Raw genomic sequence first — 27,331 nt, forward strand, 5'->3', positions numbered from 1 at the left:
GAGCAGAAGCCAGAGGGCTGGGGAGGGATGACGGGGAGTGAGTGCTCAAGCTCCCTAAGGCCACGGGAAATGTCCTCGGACTAGACCGTGTGAAGTCACACAACCCCGCGGAGACACAGAAACCACGCAACTGTACTTTAAAGGACAAGCGCCATGGTGTGTGGACCACACCTCAGTGCATCTGTGTCTTGGTGATGGAGGAGCGGCTGCCGAGCACCCGGAAGCCCCTGGCGCTGGACCCTCCCTTACCACCTCCACACCCACCCTCTGCCCACTGAGTCCGGTCAGTGGTCCCACGTACCTGCCTGAGATGAGACCGTAGACCATGCACCTGCAAATACACGTCCCCTTCCTGTGCTGGACCTGCTCTCCTAACATGCACACTGTGGAGTGTTTCCCTCAGTAAACCTGGAAGCTGAGCAGGCTCCTGGCGGGACACCTGGGGGCCGCTGGCCACCTGAGCGTGTCCCACCCTGCAGGGCTTGGAGAGGCACTCCTGTGCAGGCCTTGGGACCCTGTACTGAGGGGGAGATGTCAGGGCACCCACTGCGGGAGCCTTGCCCGGCTCAGGAGAACCCCTCACAGCACGGATGGGCTCACTTTCAGGGCCACCTGGGAGCCCTGGCAGGCGACAGGCACAAGCCACACCCGTTGCCCTGAGCGTCCTGGGGTGAATGGCAAGGTCCCCCCGGTGTGCGGCAGGGAAAGAGCTGGTGCAGACCCCACCTGAGCTGCTCTCCCCCCTCACAGGCACCTACGTGATGACAGTCACAGCCAATGACGCGGACGACGGCACCACAGCCAACGGCATGGTGCGGTACCGGATTGTGACCCAGACCCCTCAGAGCCCATCCCAGAACATGTTCACCATCAACAGCGAGACAGGGGACATCGTGACGGTGGCAGCAGGCCTGGACCGAGAGGTGAGACCTGCTGTGGGGCCGGGCGGGGCCCTCCAGGGGTGCCGAGGACTGTCTCCTGCATGGGCAGGGAGAGGGGCAGCAGATGGGACCTGCAGCTGCCATGGACCAGCCCCCGAGCTGGCACGGTGACCGGTCCCCAGGGAGGCCCTGCTGTGCAGGCGGCAGAGACTGGTGGTCACTCAAGAGAAGCCCAAGGGAACCTGGTGGTTCTCAGGGTCCAGCCAGCACTGGACCCAGGATGTGCCCTGCCACTGGTCAGCTCCACCCTGCACACCAGTGCCCTCTGCAACCTGGACAACTCCTCCTGCCCCTGCCCTGAGGGACATGAAGTGCTTCTCTTGGAAATCCTGAGTTTTACTGAGTGGTGCACCAGGGTGGCGTGGAAGGCAACTCTGAAGCCTGTGGCTTGGTGGGAAGGTGAGGTGACCACAGGCACATCAGCAGAATTGGGGGGCCCAGTCATGGGTCCTCTGGGCTCTGGGAGTGGGAGTGGGCCTTGTGAGGCAGGCAGGGCAGGGCTGGCGCGGAGGGCACACAGGGCCTGTCTGCAGGATTGAGGTGTTCCCACAGCGACGTTGGTGGAACTGGGCAATGGAGGGCCAGAGGGCCAGGGGCTCAGGGCCATGACCAGCACCGTCCACCCTAACTAGGGGACCCATCCAGGCCCTGCCACCCTCCCCAGGGGTGGAGAACACGCACCTGCTTGGCCTGGATAAGCCCCCGCAATTGAGGCTGGCCCTGGCTCTTCTCCTGTCCTTCAGCTCAGGAGAGGTCCCAAAGGCCTGAGAGCAACACAGTGTGGGGAGGGCCATGGGCAAGGTCCACCCAAGGTCAGCCAACCAGACAGACCCTCTAGATCGCCTGCTCAGGGTCCCCACCTGCCCTGGCCACCGGAGCAGCCAGGAGCCACAGGTAATTCTGCAGGCTGCGGCCACCGGACACCTCCATACCCATAATGGCAGCGTGGCACGCGCACACCTCTCACATACAGGGGCCCAGGAGCCATGGAGCCCGGCCGTCCTGGAGAAGGGGCAGGGGAGCACAGTGGGCGTCAGGCCATGGACACTGCTCCCCAGGTGGCCCTGGCGGGAGGAGCTCTGCCTGGAGCTGCCTGCGTCCACAGGGAGTGCACTCCTGGTCCACGAGGAGGGAAGCGCAGAGATGGGGAGGGAGCCTAGGGACGTGAGGGGAGGTGGATGCTGCCTCCACTCCCAGGCCCCTGGTCAGCAGCTTGTGCAGCCCACATGGGTGGGAGGTAGAGCCTGAGGGACTGCAGGGTTTCCTGCTCCAAGGGCCCCTGCCTGAGGTAGAGACCCCAGGCAGAGGCCAATGCCCATCGGTTCTTCTCCTTGTTCAGCCTGTTGGTGGAGGCGAGGGGTGGTGCCCAGTGGACGTGCAGCTGGTGGACAGTGTCTGTCCTCGCATTGCTGCCTGTAGTGGCTGGGATGGGCAAGACGGTGGTGGGGAGGAGACACGCGCTGCAGGGGTGCTGGGCGCGGGGTGCTGGGCGCGGGGTGCTGGGCTGCTCAGGGCCCTGGTGGGGAGGCCATCACATCTGTGCCACCAGAGAGCAGAGCTAAAGCTAAGGGAGGGACAGGAGGGTGACTCCAAGAGACGAGTTCCCAGGTGCCCGCTGCATTCGCAGTGCTCAGAGCAGCCCCAGAGCCCCCCACACACACAGATGAGCAGACCAGGCCCTGAGGGCCTGGGCCAGCTTCTGAACAGGCTTGGCCCCACCGCACAGTTGGCCCCACCCGCCTCCAGCAAGAGAGCCACAGGCCCCACTTGCGTGTTGGTCTTGGGCCAAGGTCGGCTGATTGCGGGCAGGAGTGGGGTTTACTAAGACCCCCAAAGCAAGCATGGGGTGTGGGCTCCAGGTGTCAGGCCTGGGGGGAATCAGGGCTCTGTGGGGGGCCCTTGGGCTTCCTCGGCTGGCCAGGCCCCCACAGGAAGGAACCCCTTGTCCTGGGTACAGGTGGCCCTGTGGGCAGATCCACACCATCCCGAGGCTCAGCCCCTCAGCCTGGCCAGCAGGGACCTCCCACCCACCAACCAGGCCCCAGCAAGGGCAGGCGGGTGCAGCTGATGGCATCCTCCCAGGCAGAGGTGGAGGGGAGGCCGGGCCCGCCCTGCTCTCCAGGATCCGCTGGTCCCCAGCCTGTGCTGTGTCTGCTGCTGTCTGTCACAGGGCTTGAGAGCAGCCTGCAAAATGTTCCAAGTGGAAATGCTCATTTAAAAGCCAGTGGAGGTGAGGATAACTGGCAGCTCTATTGTGGGAGGGAGGCTAGGAGGCGTCCTCACAGCGCTCCTGCCCCAGAGCAGCAGAGCTCAGCGGAGGCTCAGGCCCGCTCCCGTGGGAGCTGTGTGCATGGGAGCGGTGGCTGCTCCTCCAGGGCTTGCGGGATGCAAGTCGTGACTCGCCACCTCTGCTTTGCTCTCAGGCTTCAGTGCTGACGTTCAACCCAGGGAAACTTCAGGGCCGCTCCCGTTTCTCCCACCGCCTCCATCTGGGCTGGAAAAACCGAATCAGGTTGATGAGCCAAAGCCCAGGCTCCACTAGGGGGCGCTGTGTGTGGGGGGGAGCAGAGCCACAGTCCTCAGGCAGGACGGGGCTTCAGGGGTGGGACCTCTGTTCAGTGCCTGGGGTACCCTTGTGTTAATGTGACCAGGAGGGCCCCAGCCTTCCAGAGTCACCGGACGCAAGGCAGGGCCACATTGGGCAGCTATAGGGCAGTCACAGGCGGGACTTCAAGGCACAGGGGCTGGAGAGGGAGGCACATGGCCACACCAGGGAGTTCAACAGGCCCCCGCCCACATGAGCTCAGGGCACAGCCCGGACCTCCCAGCAGTGGCCGCAGGGCCAGGACCTGGCAGGGCCCAACCCTGACCTCCACCTGTGGCCACAGGGCCAGGACCTGGCCAGGGACCAACCCTGACCTCCCAGCAGTGGCCGCAGGGCCAGGACCTGGCAGGGCCCAACCCTGACCTCCACCTGTGCCACAGGGCCAGACCTGGCAGGGCCTCCAGGCCCCCATTCTTCCCTCTGCTAACTGAGGCTGAGCCAGGAAAGCTGTGCTGCCCCGGCCACACACAGGACACCTCTCCTGGGCACCTCAGCCTCCTAGGGAGCGAGGTGGGGGCCCAGGGTGGTCAGGGGTGTCAGCGAAGCCATAGGACATGTCACTTGAGCTGCTCCCCCTGGTGGGGGAGGAGGCTGACCTGGCACAGCCACAGGACAGCGGTGCTACCAGGCCCTGTTCCTTCCTCCCCATCCCCCACCTCCTCCCTGAGCCTTCCTCCCCCTTTCCCATGCCCCTCCTCCATCCCTTCCTCTTCCTCTCCCCTTCCCCACCCTCCTCTTCCTCCCCAACCCTCCTCCTGCTCCCCTCCCCCCCTCCCCTAGCCTTCCCTTCTGCCCTTGTCCACCCTCCTGTGCCCACCCTCCTGCTCCTCCCCCGGCCTCCCGCCCCCCTCCCACTGCCCCCATCCCCTTCTCACTCCCCAGTCCCTCCCCAGTCCTTCCCCTCCTGCCTCTCCCCCCTTATTCACTGTCCCCTCCTGTCCTCCCCCACCACATGGACCCTCTGCCCTATGGTGATTCTTGGCTCCAGTGGAAGCAAGGGGAGTGGCTGCGGGAGCCCTGGGTGACCAGGCCCAGTGTCCTTCCCTGTGGGGCTGGTGCTTCCTTGAGCTCCCTGCTCTCCCCCGCTGACCGGAACAGGAGCTCCTGTCTCTGGGGCAAGGTCAACTGCGATGGATCCGGGCTTGGGAAACCAGTGGCCAGCAATACGGCAACCGGGTCAAGATGACCCATCTCCAGGCATGTGCAGGGGGTCCCCTACCGTCCTGCTGCTGCAGACCCCAGGGGCTCTCGCAACTCAGGCCTGAGCTTTGGCCCAAAGGAGACATGACCATCTTCCTCGTGGGGTCCTGGTCCTGCCTCGGCTACAGGACACCCCACAGGTGGACGCGACAAACCTGGTTTCCCCCCCCCAGGACACCCGCACCCCGCACCACGCAGCAGGCAGTGCACAGGGAGCCTTGCGTCCTGGTGGAGTGCCTGGGCCCAGCAAGCGGCCTCTGCAGGAGGGGAGACCCGCCAGCCCCGTCTCATTGGGGGAGCCGTGAACTGAGCGCTCCTACGGATCAAACCTCAGGAGAGACTCCAGGTGGCTCTGGTACCTGGAGGCTCCCTGCCCTCCCCCCAGTGGGTCCTAATTAGAATATTCATGGCCTCGTCCAAGGTGAGCACCCGAGCTCAGTTATGAGGTGAGCAGGTTCTTGGAGACAGCGCACTGCTCCAGGCTGCGCCAAGTAATTAGCTCCGGTCGCCCTGTTCGGACCCCGCCAGCTGCGCCTGATGAAGTCCATGTCCCTGTGAGAGACCCCTCGGCCCCTCCTCCTGCAGATGCCCATCAGCGTCACCTCCTCAGTCTCACACTTCAGTCGTCAGGTGGCACTGACCCTACTGGGAGTTCATCTCCATCGTGACTGTCACACAGAGACACTGTTGGTGACAAAACCAGTGCCTCCCTCTGCTCAGCAGAAGAGTGACACCTGGGGAAATCAAGGGACACATGTTCCACTGTGTCCCACACCTACGGCCACAGCCCCTCCCTGCCACGGGCGCGAGGGGGTGCATGCTGTCTTCTGCAGCAACACCCGTGGGCTCAGCACCCGAGACCTCCTCCTGAGTCCAGCCTGCCCTCTCCTGTCCTCAGACCTGTCCCCACCCAGTCGTGCTCACAGCTGCCACAGTGTTGTCACGGCACACGTGTGGCTCTGTGCTGGGGGACCCCATGGCCAGCGTCTGTCCCCTGTGCACCCAGTGAGCAACAGCCTGTCAGCCCATGTCCAGAGGCCAGATTCCTGGGGAGCCGCCTGGCCATGGGCTGGCCTGATCAGCCAGAAACTGACTTGAGAAGAGGCCCCAAAAAGACATGTCCAGGTCCCACCCCCGGAGCCCTGAGTGTGACCGTGTCTAGGAAAAGGTCTTTGCAGATATGAAAAGTGTTAGGGTCTGGAGAGGTCTTTGGGGTAGGGTGACCCCACCATGGACCAGTGTCCCGATAAGACACAGGTGGAGGGACACTGGGAGAGACACAGGGGAGATGGCCACACAAGGAGGCAGAGACTGGAGGGATGTGGCCTCAAGCCAAGGGACACTGGTGCCACCAGGAGCTGGAAGAGGCAGGGAGGGTCCTCCCAGGAGACCCTGGAGGAGGCCTCAGACCTTGGCCTCAGACCTCTGTCCCCAGATGGCTGTCTGAAGCCACACCATGTGTGTGGCCATTTGTTGTGGAGCCCCCGGAGACAAGGACGTCCCTGGGGCTTCTGGGGGTGGGGGGAGGCCCTCACTTTTACATCACCTTCCTGAGGAGGGGAGACCCACAGAGAAGAGAAGCCACCATGAGTCGGCAGGGCCAGGAGCCAAGGTGAGTGAGGGTCCCCGAGGCACGGGGAGTAAGTAGCCCTCAAACCTCGGCTGGCCTCGGCAGAGCAGGACGCAGAGACGCTGCTCACAGGGCCACCAGGGTGACCGGAGAGAGCAGTTCCTGGCCCATCCCCAGCGCTGAAAGAGCACTGGTTGGCTGCTTCACCCGTCACTTACCATCCAGCCCGCCTGTCTGTATTCCTGACGCTGCGCTGCCCTGGGCCCTGACTGGAGACGCATGGATGCAATCTAGGCGATCGGTTCGTTTTAAAATTGGACCGGGCGAAGGGCTACAGTTAGAATGGCCACCCTGAATCCAGTGAAGGCTGAACACACATTCTGGAAACACCACCAGACTCCCTGTTTCCACGGGGTGAGCGGCTTTCCCACTAACCAGGCTCCGCAGCCATCGGACACCCCCAGGGAGCCACCAAAAGCAGAGCTGCCAAGCCGCGACCACCACCCAGATCCCCTCCCACCTGGCCACCCTCGGTTGGGCAGCCTGGGAGCTGGGTTTAAATCATTGGTGAGAAACACTGAACAGGTGGCAGAGACCACAGGTGGCCTCTCGACCCTCCGGCCCCAGAGCTCAGCATTTCCTCTCCAGCCCCTTCAGAAGTGGTCAGCCAGAGGGCTGGGCCCCGCAGGACTGCCAAAGGAAGTAGCTCCCACCCTGCCCAGGCCGCCCCAGGGAAGGGGCCCCACAGAGACGCAGGGGATGCCCCCTGGTGGGCCATGTGGCCACTGCAGGAGCCTCTGCTGTCCAAGGGCTGCTTTCCGGGAAGAGGTGAGGAGGTCTGTGGAAGACCATCGAGCTGCTCTCCAGTCCCTTCAGGGACAGAGTTCTGGTCACCGTGAGGTTCTGCAAGAATGGATCTCAGGTGAGAGCAGAAAAGCTGTGGAGCAGCTGCAGAGGACACCTGGGCAGGAGCCACCACCCAGAAACGTCCCAAAACACCCAGAAATGTCCCGAGAGGAAAGAAAGTGCCATGTGTCCCAAACTGTGCAGACCGGGTCAGGCAGCCCGGGGACATCTGAAACCTTGACATGAGCAGACACAGCACACCCAGACCGGCCCAGGAACGCGCCTCACAGCCCGGCCCCGAGTTTCCAGAGCCCTCCTCCCAGCCGCGGGTCCCCTCGGCCGCTCCCTGGCACCAGCGCGAGAGACAGAGGCCGAGAGAAGCAGCCCACAGCTCCTCCCTCCAAAGCACGGTGAAAGGAACCACAGAAGGCCCTGTCTCCTTTGAGGGGATGAAGCCGTCAGCCACCCCAGAGCCACCAAGCAAGCCCCAGGCACTGACACCGGCTCTTCCCCAGTCTCACGGGTTTCCCTGCAGCGCCGTGCTGTGCTGGGCTGGCCACGCGTCCACCCTGGAGCAGCAGCCGGGGTCACAGTGTTCGGCAGGGGCACAGCCTGTTCCCGCTGGGGCTCAGTGAGAGGGCACACTGCCCAGGCCAGGCCGCAGAGGGACCCTGGACAGCCAGGGGCTGGTCACAAGCAGGGGCCCTTGAGAACAGCTGGGGTGGCCTGCTGGGACAGATAGGCAGCGTCCATTCCTCACAGGGGTCCCTGGCAGGACCACCGGGGCTGCGCCCCAGCCTCCCCCCACCTGGTACTCTCCTTCCTCTGCACCCAAACCCACCGTCCCCTCCAGGAAGCCCTCACTGGTCATCAGCAGCCTTCCTTGGCAGCTCGTCTTCCCTCAGCGCCAGCGAGGGGGACGAGACAGCGACGGGGAGAGGAAGGCAGTGTATGAGAGCCTCGGAACCTCCGCCCGGCTGCAGGCTGAAGCAGAGACCTCCGCGGCCTCCCTGCCTCAGGCCCGGAGGAGCTGCTGTCTCAGCTGAGCTCCCCAGAAAGCTCACCTGGGCCCAGACAGAAGGGGACCCCTGGGGTCATGGGTGGGGGCAGCTGGGCCATGGCCCTGAAGATCCTGAGGTGGGGTCCCTCAAGTGTGCCGAGGGCAAGCTGGAGGGTGGAGTGACAGGTGCTTCCCGTGATGCAGCAGGACCCTCCTGGGGTGTGAGGAGGCCCCTCCCTGAGGGTGAGGACCCCAGGAAGCCAGGTCCCAGGGCAGGGCTGGACAGAGCGGGTTTGCAGAGGGCTGGCAGGTGTTGGGCAGGCGAGGGCAGGGGTGGCCCCCATTCAGAACCATCCCGGGGCACCCTCTGAGAGGGCGCAGGCCCAGCCCACCCCTGGGGAGAGCCTCAGAGTCGAGGGAGCACGGGCACCTGAGGTTCACCTGGGCCAGGTGGGATGTGTGCCGGGCAGTGCCTCCCCCACACCAGGATGCAGCCCAGCTGAGGGGCCGCAGACTCAGGGCTGGTGTTGCTGGAAGCTTGGTCCTGGTCCCCAGTGCCAAAACAATAACGAGGACACGGTTTTGAGAAAGAGGGGAGTCTTATTGTTTTGCTAGCAAAATAGAAACACAGGGGACTCCTGCCCCAGAGGCTGTGAGTCTGCCCAGCCAAGGCAACAGAGGGGTTTTTGGTCTTGGTCTTGGTTTTCAGTAGTGGTTTATTTTGTTGTTGACACTGTTCTTTCAGAAATACATGACAGTAGAGTGCATTTGACATAGCAGATATACGTGGAGTGTAACTTCCCCTTCTTGTGGTCGTACATGATGTGGAGTTACACCTGTTGTATATTCAAATATCCATAGGAAAGGGATGCCTGGTTCATTCTACTGTCTTTCCTATTCCCAATCTCTCTCCCTTCCCTTCATTTCTCTTTGTCTAATCCAAAGAACTTCTATTCTTTCCTCCCCGCAACATTGTGTGTTAGCACCCGCATATCAGAAAGAAAATTCAGCTTTGGTTATTTGGGACTGGCTTATTTCACTTAGCATGATAGTCTCCAGTTTCATCCATTTACTGGCAAATGCCATAACTTCACTCTTCTTTAAAGCTGAGTAATATTCCATTGGATATATATATACCACATTTTCTTAATCCATTCATCTGTTGAAGGACACCTAGGTTGTTGGTTCCATAGTTTAGCTATTGTGAATTGAGCTGCTATAAACACTGATGTGGCTGTGTCATATAGTATGCTCATTTTAATTCCTTTGAGTTTAAACCAAGGAGTGGGATAGCTGGGCCAAATGGTGGTTCCATTCCAAGTTTTCTGAGGAGTCTCCATACTGCTCAATTTGCAATGTATGATGAGGGTGCCTTTCCCCCACATCCTCGCCCACATTTCTTGTTGCCTGTATTCTTGATGATGGCCATTCTGACTGGAGATGGAGTGAGTACAGTTTTGACTTGCATTTCTCTAATTGCTTCAGATGTTGATCACTTTTTCATGTTTGTTGCTCAATTGTATTTCTTCTTCTGTGAAGTGTCTGTTCAGTTCCTTGGCCCATTTATTGATTGGTTATTTGGGGTTTTGGTGTTAAGTTTTTTGAGTTCTTTATATATCCCAGAGACTAATGCTTTATCAGAGGTGCATGTGGTAAAGATTTTCTCCCATTCTACAGGCTCTCTCCTCACATGATTGATTGTTTTGTTTGCTGTGAAGAAGCTTTTTAGTTGATTCCATCCCATTTATTGATTTTCATTTCACTTCTTGTGCTTTAGGAGCTGTTGAGGAATTTGGCTCTGACATGATAGAGAGTGGGTCCTGCATTTTCTTCTATTAGGCTCAGGGTCTCAGTTCTAGTGCCTAGGTCCTTGATCCACCTTGAGGTGAGTTTTGTGCACAGTGAAAGACAGGGGTTTAGTTTCATTTCACTACTTATAGATTTCCAGTTTTCCCAGCACCATTTGTTGAAGAGGCTGTCTTTTCTCCAGTGAATGTTTTCGGCACCTTTGTCTAGTCTGATATAACTGTTTTTATGTGGGTTGGTCTCTGTGTCCTCTGTTTTGTACCATTGGTCTACATGTCTGTTTGGGGGCCAATACCATGCTGCTTTTGTTACTATAGCTCTGTTGTACAGTGTAAGGTCTGGTGCAGTGATGCCTCCTGCTTCACTCTTCCCACTAACGATGGCTTTGGCTATTCTGAGTCTCTTATTTTTCCAAATGAATTTCATGATTGCTTTTTCTATTTCTATGAAGAATGTCATTGGGATTTTAATAGGAATTGCATTGAATCTGTATAACACTCTTGGTAATATGGCTATTTTGACAATGTTAATTCTGCCTATCCAGGAGCAAAGGAGATCTTTGCATCCATTTCTTTTAGTGTTCTGCAGTTTTCATCGTAGAGGACTTTTACTTCCTTTGTTAGATTGAGTCCCAATTTTTTTTTGAGGCTATTGTGAATGGGGTAGTTTTCCTAATTTCTCTTTCAGTGGATTCATCACTGATGTATAGGAATGCACTTGGCTCATGAGTGTTGATTTTATCTCCTGCTATTTTTCTGAATTCATTTATTAGTTGTAGAACATTTCTGGTGGAATTTTTTGGATCTTCTAAATATAGAGTCATGTCATCAGCAAATAGTGACAGTTTGAGTTCTTCTTTTCCTATTTGTATCCCTTTAATTTCTTTCTTCTAATTGCTCTAGCTAGAGTTTCAGTGACCATGTTGAATAAACGTAGTGAAAGAGGACACTCTTGTCCTGCATGTTTTCTTTTTTCTCCATTGAGAATGATTGGGTTTAGCCTAGATACTATTACAGTGTTGAAGTATGTTTCTAGATCCCTGGTTTTACAGTGTTTTGAACATGAAGGGTGCTGTACTTTGTCAAACACTCTCTTTCCATCTATTGAGATGATCGTTTGATTCTTGTCTTTAGTTTATTAATGTTTATTGATTTCTGCATGTTGAACCAACCTTGCGTCCCTGGGATAAACCCCACTTGATCGTGAAGCACAATCTTTTTAATAAGTCTTTGTATGCAAAATATTGCCAGTATTTTATCAAGAATGTTTTATCTATGTTCATGAAGTTTTTTTTCCTCATTTGTCTTGTCTGTTTGGGGCATCAAGGTCACACTAGCTTCATAGAATGATTTGGGGAGGGTTTCCTCCTTTTCTGTTTCATGGAATAATCGGAGGAGGATTGGTGTGGACTCTTCCTTGGCAGCTCTGGTAGGACTCAGTGAGAATCCTGTGCTCCTGGGCTTCTCTTTGTTGGTAGGCTTTTGGTGGCACCTTCAATTTTAAATTTTCTAGTCCTCCTGATTCAATGTGGGGAGGTCATATGTCTCTAGAAGTTTGTTGATGTCCTCAAGATTGTCAATTATAATATAAATTTTCAAAATAGTTTCTGATCATCTTCTGTATTTCAATAGTGTTCGTTGTGACCTCTCCTTTTTCATGGTGAATTTCAGTAACATGATTGGTTATGCTAAGGCTTATCGGCTTTTCTTTTCTTTCTTTTCTTTCTTTTTTTTTTTTTTTTGGCTTGTTTCAATTTCATTGATTTCAGCTCTGATTTTAATTATTTCCTGTCTTTTGCTGTTGCTGTTGATTTGTTCTTCTTCTTCTAGGGCTTTGTGATGTAATGTTTGGATATTTATTTGGTGACTTTCTATTCTTTTAATGAAGAAAGAATATACTCTTTGGGTATACCGTTTGGAGTATAAATATTTATGATTGTTATGTCTTGTTGATGTACAATTTCCTTGAGCAGTATGAAATGTCCTTCTTGGTCCCATCTGATTAACTTTGGCTTGAATTCCACTTTATCTGATGTGAGGATAAAAAGTCTGCTTATTTACAAGACCCATATGAAGGATATTTTTCTCCCATCCTTTTACCTCCATTCTGTGGAGGTCTTTGCCCATGAGGTGAGTCTCTTGGAGACAGCATATTAATGGGTCTGGTCTTTTAACTCAATCTGCCAGTCTATATATCTTTTGATTCAATCTGCCAATCTATACCTTTTGATTGATGAGTTTGGACCATTTACATTTAATGTTATTATTGAGAAATGATTTTTATCCTCTGCATTTTGATTTATTTCTGGTTTTTAATTTGACTTTGTTTCTCCTTTGACTGACTGTTCTTCTAGTGTAGTTCTTCATTTTGCTGGCTTTCACTTTTATTTTTCATTTTTTTCTTCATGAAATATTTTATTGAATATGTTTTGTAGTGCAGTCTTTCTAGTTTTGAATTCTTTTAACATTTGTTTATCATGGAAGGTTTTAATTTCATTGTCTGAAGCTTAATTTTGCTGGGTATAGTATTCTTGGCTGACATCCATTTTCTCTCAGAGATTGATGTATATTATTCCAAGACCTTTTAGCTTTGGGGTGTCTGGGTTGACAAATCAGCTGAGATCTGAATTGGTTTCTCACAAGATGTTACTTACAGTTTTTCTCTAGCAGCCTTTAAAATTCTATCCTTATTCTCTATGTTAGGCATTTTCATAATAATGTGCCTTGGTGTGGATCTGTTGTATCTGTATATTTAGGGTCTTGTGTGATATTGTATTTGCTAAGCCTCCTACATTTGATTTTCCATTTCATTCTTTAGGTTTGGGAAATTTTCTGATATCATTTCACTGAAAAGATAGTGCATTTCTTTGGTTTGTATCTTCAAGCTTCATCTATCATGATAAATCTTAAGTTTGGTCTTTTCATGTTAACCCATATTTCTTGGAAGTTCTGCTCATGGTCTCTTAATATCTTTTTCTCCATGATCAACTTTATTTTCAAAATCATATATTTTGTCTTCACTGCCTGAAATTCTGTCTTCTAAATGGTCTAGTCTGTTCATGATGCTTTCAAGTGAATTTTTAATTTGGTTTATTGTTTCCTTCATTTCAAATATTTCTGCTTGATTTTTTTTAGAATTGCTCTTTATTTCACTTCCTGTATTTTCTCTCTGATTTCACTCCTTACATCGTCTTTACCTCACAGATGAGTTTAACTGTGCACATTCTAAACTCCTTCTCTGACATTCTTCCACTGGGGTGTTGATGGACTCTGTTATTGGGGTATCTTGGTTGGTTTGGGGCAATTTGTTCCCTTGCTTTTTCATGTTGTTGTGTGTCTCCCCATTTAACAGTGTGGCTCTGAGGCAGTCGAGTTCTTACCCTGTGGACTTAGAGTGTCCCTGAAGTCTCCCGTACCTCAGAGTTTATGACAAATAGCTACGGCACCCAATGCAGACAAGATACAGCATTAAACCAAGTAGTCCCTGCTCTGGCATCTGCCGTGTTAACTGTCAGAATAAACAGAAGTTATATGTTTTTAAAGAGGCAATTCGAAGGCTACGTTCCACGTGTTCTCTGTCTGAAGTGTAATTCCTTTGTTAATTTGGGAGGTAGTCATTTCTGAGACATTCTGGTGCCATCCCCAAGTCTGAATTCCTTCATTCCTGTGGTGACTCTGCCTAGGGTGGGGAAGAAAGGTGACCCTGTCTCCCCTGAGACTAGGGAAAGGAGAGAAAGAAAGGTCGTTTTAAAAATAAGTGTCAGTGGCAGAGCAGCAAGGGTGGTTTTCAAAGCATAAAGTGGACCATGGTGGCAGGAGAGGGCTAGAGCTGGGGGAGGGCTCAGCCTTGTGGTGACCTGGGGACATCCTGCAGGCCCCACGGAGTCTGTCCTGGGGCCACCAGCCGTGCACAGCCCCACTAGGACCCCTCGGGCTTTACTGCCCACACCTTGGGAAATAGCTCTCGCCACACTGTCCACTCTGTATACTGTGCAATTTGGGTTTGGGCGTGCGTTGAGTGACCACCACCTCCACATAACTCCTGGATGCATTCATCACCCAGAGGAGACCCCTTCACCGACACTCCATCCCCACCGCCCTAGCCCTGGCGGCCACCCACCTGCCTGCCTCTGCAGACTTGCCCGGTTGGACCTTGCCCAGGAGCAGCGGCACTCAGGGTGTGCTGTCCTGCCCAGCCTGAGCTCCTGGGTGGGCAGCGGGCAGCGGTATCCTCCTGTCACCACTGGGCAGATGGGCTGCATCTGGTCCCTGCAGTCACTTGGGCTGTTGGCTGTGTAAATGCTGCTCCTGGGAGCTGCTGAAGCACCCTTGGATCTGTTCCCTGGAGCAGGGTTCCCAGGTCATGTGGTAAGCAGGGCTGAACTGCCCACAGTGTCCGCCGTGCCGCCTCACCTCTCCATGGCAACCACCCAGGGATCCTCTGACCGCACTCATGCCCAGGGCCGACAAGGGCAGGTGGCAGGTGCTGAGCCACACAGGAAGGTGCGTCCCAGCCTGCTCCATTGCTCAGCACAGAGGGGAAGGGGATTCCAGCTGTGACCACCTGGGGAGCCCCAGAGGTGTGAGTCCCAACAGAGGGCCACAGGAAGCTGGCACAGAGCTGCACAGCCCCGTGAGGGGCTGGCCCTTCCAGAGCAGTGGTGGGCAGCACCTGCCCTGCTCCAGCCTCACCCAGGAAGGAAGGGTGCTGGGGTCTAGGCTCTCAGCCTAGATTCACCCCTGGCCACCTGCTGGGTGCACAGAGCCCAGAGTGGGGCGAGTCATGCTGGCAACCTCGCAGGTAGAACAGGCCCTGGTCGTCACAGGGAGGGGAAGTGCCAAGGGTAGCTTCAGGGTCCCTGCTGCTGGCCCAGCTTGTCCCAGGCAGCCTGGTTGGCTGTGCATCTTGCTGGGGAGGACCTCGAGGTCCTAGGTCAGGCCAGCCACTGCGTGATTGACAGGTGCTCTGTGGAATCTGCATGCTGAGCTGTGCAGAGGCGAGAAGAGCCCGGGACAGCACTGTGGTTTCTCCTCTGCTCTCAAATTGAAAATGGTCAGATCACTGTTGGGTGAATTCACTGAAGTTCTCTGTTCACAGTGTGGCCGGCTCCAGGGGTCCCCCTGTTCTCTGTTCCCAGTGGGAGCCAGTCTGGCTGGCCACCAGGAAGCCCTGTCCTGGATATTCACAGGTGTCCAGTGGGGGCCACCCTGGACACTGCCCACCCAGTCACTTCCTTTCATCTCCATGAAGGGTTGATCGTGAGCAGAGGCTGCATGTTCAGGGCCCCCAGGGCCTGCAGGGCAGATCACTGGACTCCAGGGCATGCCCTGGTCAGCCCTGACCTCAGAGGAGCTCTAGCCCCCCAGGGAGACATAGACCATTGGTAAGATAGGGGCCGGAGGACAGGGCTGGACACATGTGGTAAGCTGACTTCTCAGGGCCGAGGTGGGGCCAGAGACCCCAGAGAACTGGGTCCCGCCTGCCATTCTCCCGGGTCCCTCCACTGCAGCATGAGAATGTGAGATGCACAGAGTCCCGCATCTGACTCCCTGAACCCCCAGCCGTCACCCGCCACACAGATGAGACACACCTTCAGGAGCTATTTCCAGGAAGGCCTTGCGGCCCAGCTCCAGGGCAGAAGCTTGGATGCTGCCCACCGCCTCCCACATGCCCACAAATCCAGAAGGGACAGGTGACCCCGGCTAGGCCTGCGAGGACACTCTGAGCCAAGCCACAAAGGAGCCTGAGCCTCCTGCCCACAGTCCTGACGAGCCATGGATCCCGGGCCAGGCCAACCCTGCCAGGGGTCAGCGCCCCACAGGAAGGCCACTGGTGCTCTGGGTCCCTGCGGGGACTTCTTACTGGGGGCGAGCTGCGCCCCTGGTGGCCGGCAAGCATCCCGTCCTGCCTCCCAGAAGCAAGCCCAGCCCGCCCTCTAGTGGCAGTCCCGGCCCTCGCCTGCCTGCGCACAGACCAGCAAGCAGCACGGGAACCTGTGTGCACAGGCACACACGGCACACACAGGCACACCCTTGTACACCCCGTACACACCTGTGGGTGCACGTGCATGTGTCCATTTCTAAACTGTCACTCCCCCAGTGTCTTCTGAGTGCAGGTGACAGGTGGGTCTGAGCACGGGCTGTGACCATGGCCAAGGGTGCCACCCTGCCAAGGTGCATGTGGAGACCTGGTCCTCTGGTGGCCTTCTTCCTGTTCTCTGATTATCCCTCCTGCAGCCCTCGGCCTGTGTGGTTCTTGAGGCTCTCGGTCTGGCCCCTTCTGCCAGGCCACACGGCAGTGGGGTGGCGAAGCCTCACAGACCAGTGCACAGAGAGCGGGGGGTGCAGGGGGCCCTGGGACGGGCGCCTGGGATCCCAGGAGGGGCCTGCAGTGCCTGTCCAGCCTTGGAAAGAGGCACTGAGAACCCATGCAGCTTAGGATCCTTCTTCCTGGGGATGAGCTGGAAGGGGAGAAACTCAGACTCTTAAAGAACTAGAGAAACCGGTGGAAATGAAGACAGTCTCCAAAGAGGCGCCTGCTGCCCGGACACACGTCCTCTGTCTCCAGCCACAGGGCTGCCTGCACGATGCTGCCCATCCAGTGGCAGGGAGGCAGAGATGGGATGGGGCAGGGGCACCTGGTACTTGGACTCACTTCTGTAGCCTGTTGCCAATGTGGTGCCTCCGCCTCAGCCCGTCTCTGCAGCGTCCCAGCCAGAAGCCAAGTGCCGGAAGCCAAGCCCGCAGTGCCACAACAGCAGGCCCTTCCCGCCTCTGGGAGCGCCAACACCCACTGGCAAAGGGAGGAAGCACCGGGAGGCACACTGCCAGGCATGGGCAGGCGGGTCTCCATGGGGATGGACAGAGAAACAGCCTTGTGCTGGGAGCCCGAGGGCCCTCAGACAGGGCCCTCTGCCATGAGCAGTGCCACCATGCCCAAGGCCAGCGAGGCAGTGCCCGGTCACATGAGCCTGCACCGCCTCCATGGCAGAGCCCAGCAGAGCTGCTGCCAAGGGCAGCCTGTCCAAGTGGTGCAGACTGGACTCTGCACACGCCCACCCTGCATGCAGAGGCAACTGGCGCAGCCTGCTGGGACTCCCTGGGCACATCTCAGTGAACCAGGTACTGGGCACTGGTCTTGTGCTCACATCCTGCAGGAGCAAGAGTCAGGTTCATGCAGCACTTGGAGGGCATGTAGAGGGCCCTTTTCTGCCTTGGTCCCCAGAACCCTTGCTGCCCACATGGTGCCAGTGAGAGACGGGCAGGTCCCACAGACAGCTGCCCACCAGGCTGCAAGAGCCTTGGCCTCTAGTCAGGGAGGGGTATGCACAGGCCACCGCTGCTGACGGGGCTCAGCATCCTGCACTCCCATGGGCCGGGAGTGAGAGGCCGAGGCCCGCTGCGTGGGAACGTGCAGGAGCTGCCTGGCTCGCACGTCTTCCCACAGCCACACCTGGGCCCCAGACCACCCCACCCGTCTTCCTTCCGGCCTGAGCCCTGCCTGCACTTCAGCGAGGCACCCCGACCCGTGGCCGTGGCCCTGGCCTGGGCCTCCCTTTGCCAACTTCCCCCTCTGCTCCTCTAAACAGAGGATCGTGCCAAGGTTCTCTGGCCCCTGTTTCATCTGGCAACAAAGGCGACCCATGCCCATTGAGGGGCCCTGAGATTGAAACAGAGCCGACCTCCTCCTGTCACCTGTCACTGCCCCAAGGGAAAGGGACAGTTCCCACAGGCAGCCTCAGCCCCAGACTCTGGAGAGGGCTGTCCTCGGTCCTCTGCACCAGCCCCAGCAGCACGGGCACCCTGTCCACCAACGCCAGACTGACCTCTCCTCCTCGCACCCTCCCCTCCAGAAAGTGCAGCAGTACACGGTCATCGTGCAGGCCACCGACATGGAAGGCAACCTCAACTACGGGCTCTCAAACACGGCCACGGCCATCATCACGGTGACAGACGTGAACGACAACCCCCCCGAATTCACCATGAGCACAGTGAGTACCGAGGCCGCCGCGGCACCCGCAGGGCTCTGATGACCACTGCTGGCTGGCCACGGCTGACGCGTCTCTCCCTCGCCCTGTGTGGGTGGAGGAGCTGGACAGGTCGTGGATGGAATGGCCCCAGCACAGGCAGCTCAGGCTTGGCGGGCCCCCGGGCAGGTCCCCTTGGAGGAGAGCGGCCAGAGGCTCCACAAGGAAGGGCCCTGGGCAGGGAGCTTGGGCTCCAGTTCAGCCCTGAGAGTAAGGGACGTGGCACCCAGAGAGGAGCAGCAGGCCTGACTGACCTCTCGCTGCTGGTGGAGGCCATGTGCAGCTGTGTGCAGCGGCCCTGCCTGGCCGAGGCCTGAGTGGGCCTTGGCCAGAGCAGGTGCGTCCCTGCATGACAGTGGACAGTGGACACCCCTGTGGCCCATCCGCAGAGAGGGAAACGGTTGAGGGCAGCCATGCTGGTCGGGTCTGCTGGGTGGACCCGTGTGCATCTATTCAGCTTGGCCTAGGGCCCCCCTGCCCAGGCACAGGGACACTGTCCTCCAGGGTTGGCACTGATGCACAGGATCCACTCCCTCCGGAGTCCCCCAGAGCACCAAGCCACCGCAGAGTCCCCTCTGGTGAGCCCCGTGGCTCAGGCCTGGCAGGACTTGTTGGCCTCCTGTGCCACCCAAAGGTCTGCAGGCTTCCGACACCCTTCCCCAGCACCCTCCACAGGACTCCGCAGGCCTTGTGGGTGGGTGGCACTGCGTCCCCAATCCGTCCTGCAGGCCCTGTGAGCAATGCTGACATGAGAGGCACGTGGTCCAACCAGCTGCCTCTAAGAGGCCAAGACCAGGGCTGCAGGGGGCAGGGCCAGCCAGGGCTCCAGGGTTTCGGGGCTCTCCTCCCCCACACACGACCCCTCGCTGCGCCGACCTCTCCCTGAGGGCAGAGTGGAGAGGGACAGTGTCCATGGGACAGCAGCACAGCCAGGAGCGCCTGCCCATCAAGCAGCCACTAAGCCCCTGAGGGGTCAGACTGGGGTGGGCCAGGACACGGGGACCCAGGTGACACACAGCCCAGAGGAAGCAGGTGGCTCTGGTCCCCAGATACTGTGCCCCCAGGGGAGAGAGGGGCAGGGGGCAGAGGGAGGACACCCTTCATGGTGAGCAGGTCAGCGGTGCTGAGGAATGCTGGAAGCCCGGAGCTCCTCCCCCAGCGCCTCCTGTGTCCTGCTGGGCCAGATGGGGACGCAGCGCCATCTAGGGGACAGGTGCAGCTGGCCCGTGGGGGAGCAGCTAATCCACCCTCTGACCAGGTGGGGTTGGGCGCCCCCCACAGGCTCCAGTCCTCAGACCTGCATGGGCAGTGAGGGCAGCCAGGGGCCCTGCGTTCTGACCCACTAAGCCTGGCCTGGGGAAGCGCTGGTGCCTCTGGCCAGGGAGGCGTCGGCTGGAGGAAAGTCCATCTCTTGGGCTACAGTTTCTATCTGCTCTCCTCCCCAGTGGGCAGCTGTCCTCCCTGCTCTGGAAGGAGACCAAGCAGAGCAGAGCCCACCCCCCTGTGAGGACGCAGGGGTGCTGGCTGGCCGGGGTGTCGGCGCCTCCCTGAGCAAGCTCTCCCCACACGAGAGGATCCAGGGCACCATCTACCCCCGAGCAGGAAGCTCACCTAAGTGACCTGAGCAGGGAGCAGGGGGCACGAACCTGGCCTGAACCTGCCCCAGAGCAGTGCCAGGGCCGCCCGCCCCTCAGTGCTGAGGGCTTCTGCTGCCCCAAGGCAGGGGCACACCCTGCGTGGTGACAGCCAGCTGGTGTCTAGATCTTGGGGTGCAGCAGCTGTGGCTGCTCTCCCCACCCCAGGGACCCTCACTGCCCCCAGGAAGCAGCTGAGGACCATGTGGCTGTCATGGAAACCAGGTGGAAGGGGCGCAGAGCTGGCCTGGCCCCTCAGCAGAGGGCACGAGGCGTGGGGTGCTGAGGGGTTTGGCCCAGCATGCCCACAGGAAGGGGGCGCCTCGAAGATAGATGGGAGTGCAGGAGCCCTGGGGCTGCGTGAGATGCTGACCCCCAGCCTATTCCCAGGTGCTCTGGAGGAGGCCTTGCTGACCTAGGAGGGCCTGGGAGCTGCAGGGATAGATGGACAGCCGGGGGCCAGGCTGGGCCTCACCTAGCTCAGCAAGAGGGCAGCCTGAGGTGGCTGGTTCTGCAGCTTGGATGGCCTGCCCGGGGTCCTCACCTGCACCTGGGCTGGACTCCACCTTCCCTGAGGCATGCCCACCACACGGGAACCCAGGCCGGATCCCCCATCAAGAGTCCTAGTATGGCCCGGGCATCAGTGATGGGCAGGGGGGAGGAAGGAGCTCTGTGGAGCAAGTGTCCGCCTTTCTTCATGCTGGACATCAAGACAAACCTCAGGCTGTCCCTTGTCGGTCTGCCTGAGATACTCTGAGACTGGGGTAAAATCTTGTGTTTGGCCAAAGATAACATGGAGCGTCCCCCCCCTCCCGAGAATCCCCACCTCCCTGCCCCCAGGGCGAAGGGTAGAGAGGCCGTTCCCTGGGATGCTGGGGCAGGGCGGGGACAAAGGGACCGTGGTCCTGACCCAGATGGACAGAGAGTCCTCGCCTTCTGCTACCAGCTCTACACGCTGTCTGCAGTGTGCCTGTCTGCAAAAGCCAGGCTCGAGGTGTGACGATGTGACAGGCAGGGGCCCTGGGACACTGCCCAGTGGTGGAGAGGGTGGGGCAGGCTGGCCACACTGGCGCATGCGCATCCCAGCTTCTTATCAAGCTTGATGGAGGACAGTCGGGGCTGAGAGACCCGCCCTGTTCCACTGTTTGTCTTGATGTTTAGCTGTAGATGGACGCAACACCTCGGTTTTATTTATTCATTTTCATGTGGTGCTGAGGATCAAACCCAGGGCCTCGCAAGGCCAGCGCTCCACCTCTGAGCCCCCACCCAGCCCCCTGTTCTTAACTGTTAATGAAGGTCATTTTCCCTCCTGCTCCAGCGGCTGCTGCCCTGCCCACTGAAGCACATGGCCTGCTCTTTGTCCAGTGGCTGCCCTCCTTCCCAGGGTGCTGCAGGGTCTGCTGGGGCGGACACCACCTTCAGACGCCACCCCAGGGGTCTCCTGCTGGCCACCTCCGCGGGTCCTGGGGTGAAGCCCTGGGGCCGTGCCCCCAGCCCCCAGCCCTGGGCAGCCCTGGAGCCCACACCAGCTGGCCTCCCTCCAGCCAGCGCCCCCACCCCAGGCGCGTTCCTGCAGTTAGGCCACCTGAGCCCCTCTCCGTCCCTCCTAGCTGTGTGGCCGATCCCTCTGAGATCAGAAAGTCTGTCCCCATTTCACACTTGTGTGTAACACACTTCGAGGGGGCCCACGTGAACCGAATGGTCACTGGGCCCTCAACTTCCACACAGCGCTGGCCTCCTGCTGGGCATCCAGAGGCCTAGAGTCCTGCCCAGATGGGTCCCCAAGGGCAGGGGTTTGAGCAGTAGCCACAGCCTTTCCTGTCCTCCACGGTGGGGAACCAGGGACATGGGGGAGACGCAGGCTGGTCCCTGCTGACGCCTGAAGTCCCAGGAGATGAGAGAGAGCCTGCGTGTGCTGTGGGCTGGCACTGAAGGGTCACTTCTGGGTGAGGACAGACTGGGCCAAATGGTTCTGAGGGGGTGGGAGACCACAGTGGCCCCGTCCCTACCAGCAGGACGTGAGGACAGGCAGACTTGAGGACCTGCAGGCTGGAGGGTGACCACGGTGTTGGCTCCGGGCTCTGTGACAACACTGAGGTCAGCAGCTGGTGCTGAGGGTTCACTCTGGTGGAGTCCTTGGTGGACTGGCCTGTGGCCTTGGACCTGTGTCGGGGCCCGTGGTGGCCGGAGCACCTGGGGGAGAAAGGCCGCTCCTGCCCGGGGCCCGGTCCCCGCCCTCCCGAGGGCGCCCAGCCTCACTTCCTGCACAGCCCCCTCCTCGGGCTGGCCCCTCCAGCAGCACCAGGGTCTGGGGCCAGGCCTCCCGCACTGGTCTTCAGGGGACATGATCTAAACCTCTGGGGTCTCACGGAGATGCCTCGCTCAGAGGCTGGACAGGAGTCACGGGGAGCCGAGGTCTGCCCAGGAGCCTGGAGACCACGCAGCAGGGCTGTCCCCAGGGTCTGTCTGGTGCCGGGAGACGGCTGAGGTTTGGGGGCCAGATGCACCACGGGCTGGCCTGGCACTGCCCTGGGACTGCTGGACTGGTCCAGGCCAGCTTCCACTAGTGGCCACCTTGGCACCTCAGCCTGAGAGTGAGCCCCACCTCCCAGCTCCTCCATTAAGGGCACAAACCCAGAAGAGAGAAATTCTGACCAGCCCGGTTTTCTGAGAACAAGACGGTGGCATCTTGAAATTGGAGTGGACCTGGTGCCCCTGTTCGGGCCCAGGTGTGCATTGCAGACCTCGCCGAAAAGGGGTCATTGGAGCCAGTCCCCCTGAGCGCCGGCCCCCCTGAGTGCTGGCCCCCCTGAGCTCTGGCCCCTCTGAGCGCCAGCCCCTCTGAGCTGCAGGGCCAGGGGTCAGATCTCCCATCCCCACCCAATTTCGACTCCCTCCCTGACCCTCCCACCAGGCCAGAGTCCACTCCTGGGGACAGCTGTGGCCTCATGATGAGCAGGGGTGAGGGACCCAGGCCCAGCCCAGGGAGCAGGCCTGACAGAAGGCAGAGCACAGGCCCCTGTCCTCTGGGAGGGGTGGTCCCCGTGTGGGGACACTGGAAGATTCCTAGGCCTGGGGTCACCTCTCCACGGTCCTGGGATGCTCCAGGCCTGGCCCACCAAGCTGCAGGCAGGGGGAGGTGGCGATGGGTCCAGCGAGGACACTGCAGCAGACCCAGCCCCACCCTGGCCCCCACTGGCCAATGCTGGGCCTCAGTTTCCTGACTGCTCCTCCTGACGGGGTGGGTGGGGAGGTGGACGGGCCTCGGGGGTGGCTGCTGGGCAGCACACCTGGCTCCCATTGCTCGTGACTCCCACGCAGCCTGCTCTGATGGGAAGAGGCTGCCCACTAGCCACGGCCCGGCCCTGCCACCCCTGCCCCAGGCCTGCAGGATCCCACCCACAGACAGAGGAGGCCAGAACCCGGCCTGAAAGTTCCTCCTGGGGAAAGAGCCTCAGAGCCCACAGCTCTAGTTCTGAAGCCAAACCCTGCCTGTTTACTGCAGAGGACGGAACCTCAGGAACTGAGACGTCGTGCCAAGAGCCGGCATCCTGGGAGTCTTCCAACGGGAGACAACAAATTGGGACGGGGTGGCCAGGGCCGCTGTGCTGTGCTCATCACAGGGAGGGTCCCCAAGCTCCCGCTGGGCAGAGGACCAGCAAGAAGGCCTTACCGCCCCTAAGTGCCCTGGTCCCTGAGCCCAGGCTGGGCACAGCCCCTAACTGCCCTTGAACGAGGGCTGTGCAGGGGAGTGGCCAGAGGACCCCGCCCACGTTAGGACCCCTGCTGGAGCGGATGAGGCAACAAAGGCTGCAGAGGCGGCTCGGAGAGCTGCAGTGAGGGCGCAGGCCGCCCGGGGACCAAGCCCCACTGGGAGACGTGGAGAAGGAACCTGGGGCAGAGGACTGGCCACGCTGCCCTGCGGCTCTTTCCCGTGGGGCCTGCCTGAGCTGGGACCAGGGCCCTCCAGGGAGGAGACACTGCCAGGCAGTGCAGGCTCAGGGCCACTGCAGGACACCCAAGCCCATGTGAGGACTGACCACTGCAGCTGGGGCCTGGGTGAGGACTCCTGGAGAACACACTGTCCCCTGCAGTCCCCTCAGGCTGAGGCCCGCTCTGAGAGCAGAGCACGCTGTCCCCTGCAGTCACCCTCAGGGCTGCTAGGTGAGGCCGGAGGGGAGCCACCGGCTGGCCCTGACGCTGCTACCAGCAACAGAGGGGGAAGGCGAGCAGGGGCTGGGCATGGTCCCCTGGCAGGGTCCTCCTGCTCTGTGGCCCACAGGAGCCAGAGCAGGGGCAGCAGGGGCCTTGCCTGTTCAGACACACTGTGTGGGGAGCCCCTGCTGCACCACTGAGAGCTGTGTGACCATGGGCGGGTTGCCCAACCTCTCTGGGTTTCCTTAACTGAATCACAGGCTCTAAGCGCACTTCACCAGACAATGGAGGTGGGGCTGCTCCCCGAGCAGGTACCAGAGGCCCTCCTGGAGTCCTGCCAATGTGGCACCTCAAAGGCCACTGGGCTTCTTGGACGCTGTGAGGCAGGACACTGAGCAGGTTCTCCCTGGACCTGGCTGTGCCTCACACGCCCCCCATCCCAGCCCTCTGGTTGCTAAGGGGCCTCCCCTGGACTGGACAGTGATCTCTGCTTCAAGCTGGGACTGTGCTCCAAGGGCCTCGGAGAAGCTGGGACCCCCTGCACTCGGGACCCCGTGCCCTTGGGTTCTGGCTCCTCCCAGGCGGAGACCCCTTGGGGAGGCCCTGGAGACCTGCTCCTGGACACCGCCTTTGCTTGCCATGGACTGAGAGGTTCTCCCTGCACCCAGAAACCTGGACATTTAGGAAGGTGACTGAGAGGGTCTGAAGCAGGTGTCCACCAGGCCCTTCTCTGGGAACCCACGTGACTTAAATAGGCCCCTCCTGCGAACAGCACCAGGTACTGGGAGTCAGACAAGGGCAGGTCCTAAGTCATCTGGCCCCGATGTGGCTACAGAGGAGGCTAGGAATAATGAAGAGTTCAGAAGGTGCTGGAGAGCCAGGAAGCCTGACCAGTGTCCACAACACTGACCCTGGCAGCTTGAACAAAGAGAGGGCCTCATAGACAGAGGCTGAAAGGTCCTGGGAAGCATGACTTCAGGCATGGCTGTATCCAGGTTCCAACAGCATCACTAGGGCCCCTCTTCAGCCACACTTCCTCTGGACTGCTTTGTTCCCAAGCTGTGTGTGGCAGTCCCCACACACAAACCATCCCACCCACCCCAACACCTGCAGGCTCCTATGGTCACAGTGTGCAGGACAGAGGCAGAAACACCAGAATTGAGTCCTGAATGGCTGCTGGGTTGAGGTGCCCACTTCTGAGCAGGCACTGAGATGGGGCCACAGGGGTCTAGAACAGGGATCTGCAGCCACTTTCTATGAAGGGCCAGAGGGTGGCCATACCGCCTCTGTGCTGGCTACTCGGCTCTGACCCTTGGTAGGAAAGGAGACAGACGAAAGTACAAGACAGGATCTGCACCAACAAACCTATTCCCCAGAGCGGGAATAGGTTTGTCCCCCTGGCTGACCACAGCCCCTCGGAAGCTCAGGCCTACAGGCCAGGACCCAGGACCGAGGTGGGTGGTCGTGGCTTTGCTCCTGCAAGACCCCTGAGGTCCCAGGCCCTAGGGAGCTGGAGGGCCGTGGCTGGGCTCTCCGTGTCCTGTGCTCAAACTGCACAGTGCCAGGCCACCATGTGCATTCAAAGGCCCAGGCAGGACAAACGCAGCCTCTGCTTCAAACGTCAGTACCCATCTCAGCTCGTGGCCAGTGGCAGACACGCTCACACACTCACAGGCACACTTACAGGCCTACGTGCCACACTGTCTCCCTTGCTCAGGGTGCCTGGCAGGAGGGGCTGCAGCCCTCCCTGATGTGATAGGAGGAGGGGCCGTGGCCCCGCGTTTGGTCACCTGTCCACAAAGGACAACCCCAAGCCCAAACCCATGGCAGGACATAGGGGACGGAAGGAGCCCAGAGATGATTCTGATTCCAGAAGCCTCTCACACCTGCCACCCATCACCGTCTTCTCCCACCTGTGAGCACAACACGCTGTCCCATGCCCTCCCACTGTGTCTGCACTGGTCTCTGCACCCCCAGGGAAGGCTGGGCAGGGCCTGAGGCAGGGCCTGGCCCCTGTGTGAGCGGGGCTTGCTGGGTCTGAATGTGTGCTCAGGAGGCGGGGCCTGCCCCCTTGTGGGCGGGGCTTGCTGCATCTCCATCTATGCTCAGGAGGCGGGGCCTGGCCCCTTGTGGGCGGGGCTTGCTGCATCTCCATCTGTGCTCAGGAGGCGGGGCCTGGCCTCTGTGTGGGCGGGGCTTGCTGAGTCTGCATCTGTGCTCAGGAGGCAGGGCCTGGCCTCTGTGTGGGCGGGGCTTGCTGAGTCTGCATCTGTGCTCAGGAGGCGGGGCCTGGCCCCTTGTGGGCGGGGCTTGCTGCATCTCCATCTGTGCACCAGGACCCAAGGCACCGCTGGCCTCTGGAGCTCTGCAGCCCTCTCTCGATGCCCCACGTGCCCCCCACCCCTGTCACCCTGGCCTGGAGCGGTGGCCCAGCACCTCCCAGGTGTGACAGGAGTCCCAGGCCTCCTGGCCCCACACTGGGTTTTGACCTTCTCTTTCCTTACCTTTTACAGTTTGCAGGGGAGGTCCCTGAAAACCGGGTGGAGACGGTGGTCGCCAACCTCACCGTGATGGACCGGGACCAGCCCCACTCGGCAAACTGGAACGCCGTCTACCGCATCATCAGCGGGGACCTGTCAGGGCACTTCAGCGTCCGCACAGACCCTGTCACCAACGAGGGCATGGTCACCGTGGTGAAGGTAGGTGACTGCCCCCACACATACCCCAGGGCCAGTCACACAGAAATGAACTGGGCTCCGCCACCTCCCCGGTCACCCAGGGCTGGCCCGCACCCAAGCCACCAGGGCACAACCAGCCTGCACCAGGACCCGACCTCGAAGGCTCAGCAGACCCCCACAGGCCACTGTGCATCCCCTCCCCAATGGCCCCATTCCCCTGACCTCACAGAAGGCAGATCTGCCTGAAAGACTTCGAAAGCAAGCTGCCTGCGTCCACGACGGGCCGCAGGGCACACTAGTGAGCTGGACTTCCTGAGGCCGGGAGTTTGAGTGTGTGAGTATGAGTGTTTGAGAGGGTGTGTGTGTGTGTGAGTGTGTGTGTGTGAATGTATGTATGTGTGTATATGACAGTGTGTGTGTGTGTGAATGTATGTATGTGTGTGACAGTGTGTGTGTGAATGTATGTATGTGTATATGACAGTGTGTGTGAGTGTGTGTGTGTGTATAACTGTGTGTGAATGTATGTATGTGTGTGACAGTGTGTGTGTGAATGTATGTATGTGTGTGTATATGACAGTGTGTGTGAGTGTGTGTGTGTGTATAACTGTGTGTGAATGTATGTATGTGTGTGACAGTGTGTGTGTGAATGTATGTATGTGTGTGTATATGACAGTGTGTGTGAGTGTGTGTGTGTGTGTGTGTATAACTGTGTGTGTGAATGTATGTATGACATGTTTGTCTAGACTTTAGGAAGGAAATAATAGAGAAAAGGGGATATGGCAATATTTGATGAGATAATATTTGGCAGCTTCAAAAATTGTTGAAAAATATCCATCCCACACAGGAAGTCCAGATAATCAATCAATCAAT

The 27,331-nt window shown here is 58.7% G+C and overlaps 1 protein-coding gene across 1 annotated transcript; it reads left to right on the top strand.

Annotated features, from left to right (window-relative positions):
• Positions 1-27: 27 nt before the first annotated feature.
• On the top strand, positions 28-26,777 carry LOC308640545 (cadherin-4-like; the record flags this gene model as incomplete). The annotated part of the gene is made up of 5 exons (XM_081312414.1): positions 28-37; positions 751-923; positions 17,821-17,958; positions 26,297-26,482; positions 26,691-26,777. 5 exons carry the CDS (start codon positions 28-30, stop codon positions 26,775-26,777), a joined length of 594 nt encoding a protein of 197 aa, XP_081168540.1.
• Between the last annotated feature and the right edge of the window lie 554 nt (positions 26,778-27,331).

Source organism: Spermophilus citellus (genome assembly GCF_964194105.1).
Source record: "Spermophilus citellus genome assembly, contig: SCAFFOLD_142, whole genome shotgun sequence".
NCBI lineage: Eukaryota > Metazoa > Chordata > Mammalia > Rodentia > Sciuridae > Spermophilus > Spermophilus citellus.